The sequence below is a fragment of the Schistocerca piceifrons genome, chromosome X (genome assembly GCF_021461385.2).
Source record: "Schistocerca piceifrons isolate TAMUIC-IGC-003096 chromosome X, iqSchPice1.1, whole genome shotgun sequence".
Taxonomy (NCBI): Eukaryota; Metazoa; Arthropoda; class Insecta; order Orthoptera; family Acrididae; genus Schistocerca; species Schistocerca piceifrons.
The window spans coordinates 615,085,919-615,098,689 of record NC_060149.1 but is presented as its reverse complement, the minus strand read 5'-3'; the positions used below and the strand labels follow the sequence as shown (position 1 = coordinate 615,098,689).

The 12,771-nt window shown below is 37.9% G+C and overlaps 1 protein-coding gene across 6 annotated transcripts in view; it reads right to left on the bottom strand.

Moving 5' to 3' along the window:
- The window catches only part of LOC124723232 (serine/arginine repetitive matrix protein 2), a 290,135-nt gene that overhangs the window by 205,742 nt on the left and 71,622 nt on the right, over positions 1-12,771 (bottom strand). For 5 of the 6 annotated variants that reach the window (XM_047248421.1, XM_047248422.1, XM_047248423.1 and 2 more), the window contains one exon: positions 5,868-5,987. The exons of the other annotated variant lie outside the window; for it this stretch is intronic. In XM_047248421.1, coding sequence (XP_047104377.1) covers positions 5,868-5,987 — 120 coding nt within the window. The remainder of the gene's footprint in view (positions 1-5,867; positions 5,988-12,771) is intronic. 6 annotated transcript variants of the gene reach the window in all.

The window sequence follows — 12,771 nt, the reverse complement described above, 5'->3', positions numbered from 1 at the left end:
AGTAAAATTAATAAAAAAAATTAAACAATTGGTCAAAGGTATATTCACTGTATTTTCCAGAAGAATTTTTTTTATTTTACACAAAAATTGTAATTATGATGGATACAGTATGTCTTATCTACAGTAACCTCCTGTAACTATTTTAGGGTGCAATTTTGCTCTTTGTGTGGTAAATTTTGAAGCACGGCATTTTGCACAATGCTACTTTACATTCACTACACTGGTAGCGTGTGTCTTTTTGCCACACTTTTCAAGTCAGTTTTTTTCCTCTCAGAGAACACACTACACACTGTTTTTGTTTCTGTTTCTTACCTACTTCTGTGTCAATCTTTTCCAGGAAATGATTTCCAGTTGATAGTCTTGAGAGTCCAGATGGACCAGGTCGGGGTTAAAGATCTTTGCTTTGTGCAAGATCTGCACAGATAACTGTCATGAAGTGAGATGATGTGAGGCGTTTTCCAGTAACCTTATTGTATAATATGCAGGAATTTACAATCACCATTAGTAGAACATGGAACGCCAACTTTCTCCACCACTTCACAGTTCGATGTTCAAATGCGCCGTATGACAATCGCTGATCTGATAAGTCAACATCAAACTTGTTTTTATTGTAGTCCACTACACAGGCTGGCTTTGACTTCTCTCTTCCTCTCTGATCAGTGAAAGTGACCATCTCAGCAGTGTGCCTTATACTAATCATACGCACATTTCTTTTGCCCTTCCAATACAGTGCTAACATATTTCCTTTACGCCTGAAAATAAGTTCACCCCTGCCGAGATTTTCTTGTTGTTGCCACAAGAGCAGTTTTTGCAGCTTCCAATTCTGAAGCAAGTATTGGACTTGTATAGAATCTGTTCATAAACAAAGTGTAGCCTTTTCCTGACAGATTTGCAAGCAATGTCTTTACCATAGTCACTGTGTCAGACCTTTCACCCGCATAAACAGAGAAATTCCAGATGTAACCTTTGTCAGATTCGGATAACATGTACAGTTTCATACCGTATTTATTTGGTTTTTGTCGCATGTACTGTTTGAAATACACACGACCTCGAAATTTACACATGCCTTCATCTATTGTAATTTTTTGAGATGGTGTATACGCACACTGGAATTAGCAAACACATTATCTAGGAGTGGTCTCACCTTGTGCAGTGGGTCATAGCCAGTTTCTCCTTTCCTCTTAGCTAAGGAATTATCACTAATGTGGAAGTTTCTCAAAATAGAAAGAAATTTGTCACGACTCAAGATGTTTGGACAGAAATTACACGACACAACAGGGTTCTTGGACCAGTGCTCTCGTATACATGGCCTCACACATATGGACTACAATTGCCAGAAACTTCCTTATTTCCATAAGTGTAACTCCTTTCCACTTTGATAATGAGCAGGTGGGTGAAAGGGAATTTGTGCTTTGTAATTTCCTGATGCATTGTTGAGCATACAGATTAGTTTGTTCCTTTATATGTTTCATCATACTGTCTGTCAGGAAACATGAAAAAAATTCTAGAGGTGCACTGTTCTGGTCTAAACTGACAACATTGCGTATTCTGGATGTCCTGAGAATAGATCGATATCTGGTGCACGATCAGTAGTCGTCCAACCTTCCTCAGAATTGGTGCAGCGCGCAGGTCTCGGCTTCCTCCTCGCCATCAGTCTCGCTCATTCTTCAGGCACAATATCGACGGGATTACTTGCTGATGAAGTGCTTCGACACCTGCTCTCCTCTTCTGAATCTATCAGAAGAGTAGTATTTGCAAATAAAATCATAATTACGTACTGAGAGTTTTTTCAGTGAAAATATGAACAAAAATTATACATGTTTTGTTGTCAGAATTCTTTACCTGAACTGCCAGAAACTTCTTCTTGAACATAGTCCACATCATCATCAGAGTCATCTACAATATCTTCCTCTGACAAATCAACGTCACTTTCTTCTAAATCACGATATAACTCACGAGCAATTTCTTCGTCTGTCTATCCACGCTTCGCCACGTCGACGTTACTGAGACCGCGCGGGAAAAAATCGCCTCTCACAAAACCCGACAAATAAAAAGGGAAGCACACCCTTCCACAGCATGCCCGCACCATCTAGTGACCAATACTCGAACTACAGTCCATGCAGTGCCTCCCAGACAAGCGGGAGCCGTAAGAACACACAAAGGAAGGAAGGGGAAGAACAAGAACATGTGCCCGTAACATTACAGGCGCCGGACTTTCAGGCAGGCCGCGCACACCCGTATTTTTACGTGCGTCGGCGCCTATGTGTTAAAATGTTCACACTATGCTCTTTCCAAATTCTGATCAAAATGTACACTGAAGAAAAAGTTAACCTCTTTCTGATGCTACACAATTTACTGATTATACAAATATTGCAAACGGGACCATTCAAGTACTGTAAAAGACATCACATAATAACTAAGCTGAAAGTTATGGTACACAGAGTCAAATGTCTAGGACACGTAAATGTAAACAATAAACAAACAAAATCCCACATTCTGATGATATTTTTGTAATTTAAAATGTAGATGTATATGTAACTGCCATTATAGCCATTCTGTCTGGAGATAACCACTGGATCAATTGCAACCAAATTTGGCACAGGAACAGAAGGCCTCACGAGTATCAGACCTTGTTTTATAACCTCCTAGCTCCAATAAGAGTGGAGATAAAGGCAAAAACATGTTTTTCCCAGTACTCTGAGTATGGGCTGCCCTGCAAGACAGGCATATTGCTTCAGAACATTATTGGCCTGCCAAATCAATCTGCTTTGCAGAGCAGCCTATGCAAGAAACGGTATTCTGGAAATCGACATGTAGGCTGCCTGGCATGACAGGCACGTTGTGGAAGTAGTTTCAGCCTGATTTATTGAACTGTGTTGCACGAGCTACACGTGCCAATGAGCATGGCTGCGGACAGGTTGAAATGGATAGAGGACGAGATGGACAGAGTGAGGGGAGGAAAAATGGACAGAGAGAGGGGAGAAGGGGGAGATTCAGTGGAAGGTGTATAGGGGTAGTGTGCAGATCGGAGAGAGAGAGAGAGAGAGAGAGAGAGAGAGAGAGAGAGAGAGAGAAGGATATGAGGGGATGAGGATGGGTGGAATAAATGGACAGAGATAAAAAGGAGATGAAGAAACAGAGAGTGTGTGGGGGCAGGAAGAGACATACTGATAAAGTTGGGAGGATGAGGTGGATAGACAGAGGGAGGAAGAGGTGGACTCGGAGAGCGGGAGAAGGTGGTTTGTTCAATATATGTGTCAAATATATATGCGAGCGAAGCCACGGCGAAAAGGCTACTTATAAAACAGATCTGTAACATAACAAATATCACAATAAATTTTCTCCATCCCCTTAATATAAATCATGTCACATCCTTAAACCTTTTCCACTCCAAAGGCAAGTGACACTCAACACTGTGAATTTTGTTTTCCACTCCAATGTTGAGTCTCATTTGACCCGATTTTTTTTTTGTAGCTCTCACATTCTCCATTATCAAACCTTACTCTTCTAGGCATCAATGCTGCACCTAGCAAAGTCTTTGTTAAATCAGTGCCAAACTGTAGCAGTTGCATTGAGAGAAATGTTGCAATTATTACGTTCAAGTCAGTAAAGGTGTGAAATAACTAGTTCTTCAAGCCCAGTCATTTCCGGGGAAGAAATAGTACAGCTTTTAGAGGAATGTTTAAGCAAAACAAGAGGGACAATGCTTTTGATGATAACAGTGACTCATTTGTAAACATTTAGAGTGAAATGGCAATGGAAACGATTTACCCTGAAAAGTCTCAAAAAATATCGCACAACGGAAACTGTGGTGTTGTAATGCTCACGTAAACATGTTTGAATGAAAGCATAACTTTTATTTTAATGTATACCTAACTGTTGGTCAGTGTCCTCGTTGTTTCTACAAAGACACTCGCACTTGCCGCCAGTGATTTAAATAAAGAACACAGAGATGCATTGTATTTGCATTACCGAGTGCAAAGGGTTTACTGTCTGTCTTACAACATTCCATACTTATTTCATTATATAGACTCAACCATCAATTCATGATACATATTTTAACAATTCTGTGCCAGAAAGGTGAAGAAACATATCCAATGTCTGCAATTCCAATTCCGGCACTGTTAAAAGGGTGCATACACTTAACACTCCCTAAACTGGCCATAGGCTGAAGCAGGATTACCATCTGTCTTCTACAAATGAAGCTCTGTGTGAGTATGACTAATACTGTACCTTTCAGACATAAAATAATCTTGGTGTGTTGGAATGTTATTTAGAAGTGTATTTTTTTATGTTTACTGTTCTAGATATTTTAAAAATCCTCTGCTACTCTCTTGAGCATATTCTAACATTTACAGTATTTCTGGAATTCTATAATGAATTTTCAGTAAGACGTCTAATAACTTTGGGATGGCGTTTTAAAACAGGGTACAAACATATTACATAAGAAATTTGAATTTAGTATCAAATTCATTATAAATGTCATCTCAAGTAGTAATTAAAGCTTCCTCAGAACACCTGTGATATTTCAGACTGCAAACTTCTCCTAAAGGTTTTGCTATAAATTCCAAAAAGTCAAAAATGGGATTTGTTAAATGATTCTAATGGTATTACTCAGTCTGCCCCCTGTGTGTTCCAATGTCAACAGCACAATGCAATTGAATTAAAAATGACAGTTACTTTCTACAGTTAATTTTAGTGTACCAAAATAAAAAATAAGATTTCCCCCTCAGGAAATTCACTATCATTACGATATTTCAGTATACATTCCAGAATGCATAGTGAATTTTCTTCCATTACTAAAATGTAGGAACCAAATGGACTGCTTCTGCTTTTTCTGTCATTTTTGCGTTATTTTCCTTTGAACCTCAGTGAATAGTGTGAGGTCAGAAATATTGTAATGACTTATTGTTTGGTGTCATATTTCAATTTAAATTGTTTGCTGCATTGTTCATCAAAACAATGGCCACCATGAAACAATCAATAATAACTCCCATTATTTCTCATCTTTTAACTGCAACCATCAATTGCACAAGAAAAGACAAGCCCACCTGTAGGGTAAGTTTGCTCTCATTCTGCCCCAGGTAAAAAAAAAAAAAATCTCCATTTTCAATTTTTGAATATGTTTTCAAACTTTCTTGAGCATGCAATGTTTCACAGTTAGGTAATTAACATGTATTACAGAGGACATTTCCAAAATGAATCTTTCACACCATCAAAGGAGTGTTCGCTTTTTTGAAATTTCCTAGCAGATTAAAACTTTGTGTTGGACTGAGAAGCGAACCTAGATACCCATCTATCACAGGTAAATCACCAACTGGGCTATTTAAGCAGGACTCACAACCTGCCCTCACAGTTTCACTTCTGCCATTTCCTCTCTCCTGCCTTCCAGATTCCACACACACACACACACACACACACACACACACACACACACACACAAACTTTTGTATCAAATCCCAGACCACTATGCAGTTTTAATCTGCAAAGAAGTTTCCAGATGGTGCACGCCCCACCAAAAAGTGAAAGATTCATTCTGGAAAAAAATCTACAAAGCTGTGGCTAAGCCATTTCTCTGGGATATTCTTTCTTCCAGGAGCTCTAGTCCAGCGAAATATGCAGGGGGAGTTTCTGTGAAGTCTGGAAGTAAAATACAGGTACTGGCAGAGGTGAAAGTGTGAGGGTGAGTTATAAATCGTGCCTGACTAGTTCAATTGGTGATAGCATCACCCTCAAAATCAAGTTTGAGTTAGTGTCCCAATTCAGATTACAGTTTTAATCTGCCACAAAGCTTCACACAAGATATTGCACAAAGATGCCAGAGTAATATATCAAGCGCAATAACAAAGAGGGAAGATAGTACACACTTGTCGGTTTACTGGTGGCACCCTTACGCACTGAACACGGCGTCCTCCTAGACCAACTGGGAAAGTCGGCACTCTCACCCAGGTGACTCTACCCTGATTTTGTTCAGTATTTCTTGTATCCTGCAAACAATTTCAGTAAAATTTATTTTAGACTGTAAATTCAGTAGAGTTTAGAGGGCTTTATAATCAAAGTTACTCACTCTAGAGATTTAACTGAAGTGTCAATATATAGATTCGTGGGTAGACTACATCACATAGAAGTGTAACACAGAACAAAACATACTACACACTTGTAATACGAACAAACAATAATGTTACGAGATTATCGTATTTACCCGAGTATAAGACGACGCTGAATATTAGATGACCTCCCTTTTTAAGAGGCTCCTCTAGAAAAATTTACTTTCAACGTATTCTGGCTAATCAAAATTACAAACTGTTTTATTGAATGAGTATCTGCCAAAAAGTTAACATTACACCTATTCTAAGCTTTTGCCATTTATTGATTGTGTACATTTTGATAATATTATGAGAAATAAAATAAAGGAAAAGGAAAGTATAAATTAATTTTTTGGATTGTTTTCTTTTCTACCTTTTTTGCTTACTAACCCTGATGTCTGTGATATCACTATTTATTAATCATCCTCCTAATAGCACAGCTGTGACATTTATATCTTCATTGTCACAAATATCTGGCTGTTTCTTCCAAATGTGTTGTGATTACTGAGTAGGTGGTTATCGTGAGACCTGAGAATTCAGCTCTTTTTATCTGAATACAAATCGGGATTCACTTCTATACAGAAGTGAGAATGTTACAATGTGTCTCGCTTCCAAACACATTGCATGCCCACTGGTCTCTCATCTGCACAGAACCAGCAACTGACATACTCCCTTTCGTTCCTGTCATACATCACAGCGAGCATTGACAACTCAGCAGCAAGAAACATGTAAGTAAGCCACTGGCCCCTATCAAGACTTTTGCCGTCTTCTGCAGAAATGAATACTAATGTTGAGTATTTCTCCAATTTTAAAGACAATTTGATTCTCAATACAAAAGGATTCAGGCAAACTGCAGTTTAAACATGGTAGTTGTTCACAGAAAGTCAAAGTACATGGTACAGCTTCCCACAGTTGGCAACACGACAAAATTTTGCTGCTCACTCACTGTTCCCCTCCCCACAATCATACAATCATCTTATACACCTCTCAGGCAGGCAGGTGTCACTGTTCCCCTTCCGTATTGCTGAGCTTGAACAACTGTGAAAAACAGACCTGCAATATTTTCTAGTGTGCAAGTTATACATAACAACACCAACTAGAACTTTCGCTCATCCTGCAATATAGTGACGTCTGTTGGTACTACCTCCACAATGGGGCTTACCATTTTAATGTACTGTCACAGTAACAATTACAGTCGGTTTAATATGATTTATTTTCTTTGTTAGACATATCATTCTGGATTAATTTTCCTTCTTGTTTCAACTACATGTCATCATCATGTTCTAAAGCTGATTAAAATTTGGTAACATTTTTACTTGGTATTCTAATATGCAAACAGCGACCGAATTTCTCATTTGAAATCCACTTAGTAAATCATTACAGTCTCCCATAACCAAATAAAATACTGGTCTGGGTTCTGAATAAACAAATGTTTGTTGAAAGACAAAATTTCCATTTTTGAATGTTACATTTACTTAAAAATCCGTATCCGTACATGAATGAAAACTTTTTATTGCAAATCTGTACAAATGCAATAACAGTTTGTAAGATGACAGAATTTAATGCTGTTTCCTTCCACGTTTTACAAAAATGTCAAATTTTAATCAGAGAAATAGACTGCCATAATGGCTAGTTCATAGTTTCTCTTTCACTAGCACCATGCGAGTCAATGTCACGTGATTGTTCGAGCAATGTCAACACTGTACTGAGCGCTTTGGCGTATCGGGAAATCTCTAGCCTGCTGGAGCGCAATTTTTGTTTGCTGAGCGCTACCTTCCAAATTCTTCAAAATAAATCTGCATGTGACCTCAATAGCCAAAGCTTCATCCCTAAGTGTCAATAGTTTTAATCTGCAAATATAAGACAACCCTGCAGTTTTCGAATGACAAATCTGGGAAAAAAACCTTGTCTTGTAATCGGGTAAATACGGTAAATCAAAGCTACAACCATCTTTATAAAGTGTCTCAACAGCGCGGATATTATATACGACGCATCAAGATGTGCCCTCAACACAGAATATAAGCTGCCCTATCTTCTAACACTGACTACACATTACCTTCTACTCTGCGATAACACCTAATTTAAAAATACCTAGTGACAAATTTTTTTGTGTTATGTAAGTTGAAAGTTCAATTAAGCTTCTTAAAATTAAACTGGTGATAACACTTCTTAATTCCAAAGGCTTTGCTGAAATATGGAACAGTCTCATTTGTAACGGGTGGCTACAGAATAATTATGGAATAAATCTGTTCGGTGACAATGTGGAATGCAAAAGTTGGCACTGAAGAATGCATTACAGTTCACCAATGAAAACAAAATTTGGAGTAGCATTTCCCCTCGCATCTTTCCCAGCATATATTGTCTACCTTCACAGTTGAGCTGTTTGTGTGTGTTACTGCAGCAGGTAAATTATGGTTGACTCAAGAGTTTTCCTCCATGGGAAGAATGAACTAAGATCCACCCAGCATCTTTTGTCATAATCCGGGATGTACAGCTTAAAAGCAGACACTATAAACTCACACAGTGGTGGACCTAACTCCAGTCTTTTAAAACTGTTGATGAATGAAACCTTAATTAGAAGTTGAAGAAACAGTCTGTCAGTAATCAAATGACCTACATGGATGACTGAAAAAGATATTAGTTTCTAAGTTTGCAAAATGACATTGATACTAAAAACCTTGCAGTTCTGGTCTTTGAAGTATCTGAGGATTCTAACAAACTTTTATTGGCTACGTAGAATAAAATATAAAATTACTGTAAAAGTTTCATAACTAAAGCCTTGTCTCTCGTATTCCAGCAGACAGACAGACAGTTGGAAATGGCACAAAATAGCCTACAGCTGTCCAAATATGGGTGTATGAGTGGCAGTTTTGAGATCATAGTGCAATAGACAATATATATTCAAGTAAATACAATTTCTGGAATGTTTAAATAGGTTTCACAAGTAATTCTTATATAATGGCGTGCTTTTCGCTATACTGCTGAGCTGTTCATTCCATTTTATGAACATTATTTCAACAACCAACACAGTTGTCTTCTCTACGTGCTGAGAGCTGTGTTGTTATGTGTACTCACAGTCTGAAGTCCAAACACACTGTGAACTAGTGCTGGCATTGAAATGCTGTTTATAGCACAATTCAACTGACACCACCAGCTACAAAGAGAAGAACCTAATAAAACATGATGGAGATGTCAATTTAAACAAAGCTAATTAAGTTCTCACTGGCCATTTCATCCACCTAAGCTGGAAAACACTGACAGACTAAGCAATTCACAACACAATGACACAGGCTCTGAAAAACAGACGGGCATCAAAGGGTGTAGAAGGCACTGGGAGTCGAATTCAGCTACAAATAGCAGCATAACATCAACAATAAATACATCATAATCTTGTTGGAGTCCAGGCAGTAAATATGCATAACACAGCTTGTAGCACCTGAAGATGATGGCTTGATCAGTCACCAAAATATTGTGCATAAAATGGAATAAAAACATCTAAATTTACATCTATATACATACTCCACCATATGGTGCATGGCGGAGGGTTCCCTGTACCACTACTTGTCATTTCCTTCCCTCTTCCACTCACTAACAGAGCGAGGGGGGGTGAGGGGGGGGGGCTGTCTATATGCTTCTGTATAAACCATAATTTATCTTATCTTTGTGGTCATTATGCTAAATATATGTTGGCAGCAGTAAAATTGTTCTGCAGTCAAATTCAAATGTTGGTTTTCGAAATTTTTAAAATAGTGTGTCATGAAAAGAATGTCATCTCTCCAGGAATTCCCATTTGAGTTCACAAAGCAACTCCATAATACGTGCTGAATGAACCTACCAGTTACAAATTTAGCAGTCCGATTCTGAACTGCTTTCATGTCTTCCTTTAATCCGACCAGGTAGAAACCCAAGACACTTTAGCAGAACTCAAGAATGGGTCACACTAGCATTCTATACATGATCTCATTTACAAATGACCCATATGTTCCTAAGACTCTCCCAATAAACCTAAGTGAACCATTCGCCTTCCTTACTACAATCCTCACATGCCCATTTCCTATCGATTTGCAGTGTTACGCCTCAATATTTAATTGATGTGACTGTGTCAAGCAGCTCATTACTAACACTGTATTCGAACATAAGAGATTGTTTTTTCCTATCAGTCTGCATTAAATTACATTTTTTTTACATTTGGAGCAAGATGCCATTCACCACATCAACTAAAACTTTTGTCTACATCATCTTGTATTCTCCTGCATTCACTAAATGACAACACTCGCCTGTACACCACAGTGCCATCAGCTAAGAGCCACAGACTGCTGCTCACCCTCTCCATCAGGTCATTTATGTATATAGAGAATAACAACTCGGCTGTATACTCGAAAGCACACCATTAACCAATCATGGTGAGAGAAGTTGAGAGACCAAAATACTTATTTCAGCTCACTTCTTGTGTAAAAGACCTGACACAGAATTTCCTACATAAGATAGCACACGTAAATATGCAATAACATTATCCAAATACCATTTAGAGCATAGCGCAGTGTTTATTTCTCTCTACACCGCTAACAGCAATCAGAACTTAAATGACTTCAATCCCCGATGGTAAATAGATGTGTGATACATGTCAGCAATTAATGTACAGTACAATCCCATACAAGCAAACCTACTTTGAAGGAATGCCCACATTCAACAAATATCTGCATCTGTCCATGTGGAACTGCCGTAAGGACAATGTTACTTTAGTCTGGTTCTATCAGAATCTGCTTTAACAAAAATATTTATTTTGAGGAATAAATATTAATCAGTTTGCACACTGTTAACCCAAAATTCCTAACATGAGACTTAAGCCAAGAGTTTGTGGCTTTTCCTTTCATTTCTTGAATGAGTTACAGTAAATGGCTAACAGTGTGATGTTAGTAACTCACAATTCAATCTTGTTGTCAATAGGTAGGCCACAGTTTTTGGTTGATAATTTCAAACTGCCTCCCAATTAGTACATTGATCAGTTGATGGTCTCGAGTCAATTTATGTCACCAGATACTATAGTTACATTTTTAAAATCATTAGTACATGAAGTCTTTCCACTTTTAGGCTTAAAATGTGGGACTTTCTTATTAGAACTAAGATGGGAAGTTGAGTTAAAATTTCTATCGTTTTTCTTTTGGGCAATAATGACTAAATGGAGAAAGATAACAAACCAATGAAAATGCGAACATTGAAGTGTTGATTTCTGCATGTACGTCATGTCATTTTACATCACAGAAGAAGATACCATTAGGCCCAAACATGCGCAAACTAATCTTATATTGTTTACCAAAGCATTGGATTCTACATTTTGAAAAGTGCCTAAGTTTTGAGTAGTTACTCCTAGCAAAAGGTAAAAGCGTAAGATTCAGCAGAAGCTGATGATTATTAATGATATCTCAGACAAGTGTAGTGTTACACTCTCTGACATGGCAAAGAAACAGGATTTGCCACAGGAGGCCTTCCCGACTGCTGAAACTCATAGTTTTTCTGCAATAAATAGGAAGAAAACTGATGCTTCATCATTTAAGGGCTTAGAAACCACCCATCCATTATGAAATGAGAAGTACAAACATTCCTATAGGTATCAATTTACTGCAAAAGAAAGCCCAAGAAATCATCCGGAAGCTCGGGATTGAATATTTCTGTGCACCAAATGACTGGCTGGGTCACTTCAAAAAACATCATAACCCCACTTCAACAATCATCATACTCTCACTTACCAAAATTTAAATGGGGAAAGTGAGGCAGTAGATGTGGAAAGTGTTGAACGTTAGAAGTAGAAAATTTTGCCACAGCTGATACATGCATATGAGCCCAGGACCATATTCAACGCTGATGCAACTGGTGTCTTTTATAACTTATGTCCCTCAACAACATATTCTGTTATGTTACAGGGACAGTTACAGAAAATAAAGAGTAATTGCATTGTTGTAATTAATAGCTGTGGCAGTGAAAGTTATCTCTATTAATAATAGGAAAATTTAAAGCACCCATGTGTTTCATAAACATAAAAACACAACCGTGCACCAATGATTGTAATAGCAATGCATGGATAATAGCTGAAATTTTTATAAAGTTTTTTTTAGAGTTTAGCTACCTAGACAGGCACAGAAGTAAGAAAGCTCATTCTTCTTATTAACTGGCTCCCTGCACAATCCAAGGTAGTGGCATTCATCAGAAATGTTAATGTTGTGTATCTTCCTGTGAATTGCACAAGTCATACGCAGCCTCTAGACCTGGGTACACACCATTCTGTGAAAGCTAAATACTGAATGCCTGTTATGCAAAATTAATTCATTGCTTAAAATAAAGGCTGTAATGAGAACGAACATTTTGCAGGCTATGCATATGTTTGTTGCTGCCTAGAATGCTACAACATAACAGATTGCGTTAAACTGTTTACAAACATTTGTTTCCAGTAGTCAGTATTAGTTGCTGCAGAAGTTGAAGATGATTTCCCTAAAGAAGAATGGAATGCTGTCACAGATATTCCAGCAAGAGTGACATTTCAGGTCCCTCAAGCTGTTGTTGTGATGACATTCTGCCTTCTGCACACAAGACATGTATAAATGAACTGTGTGATGCTTTAGTAAACAACCAAGTAGAACTGGATGAAGGTTCTGGTGAATATTATGAAGAAGAGGAAGAGACAAAGGAT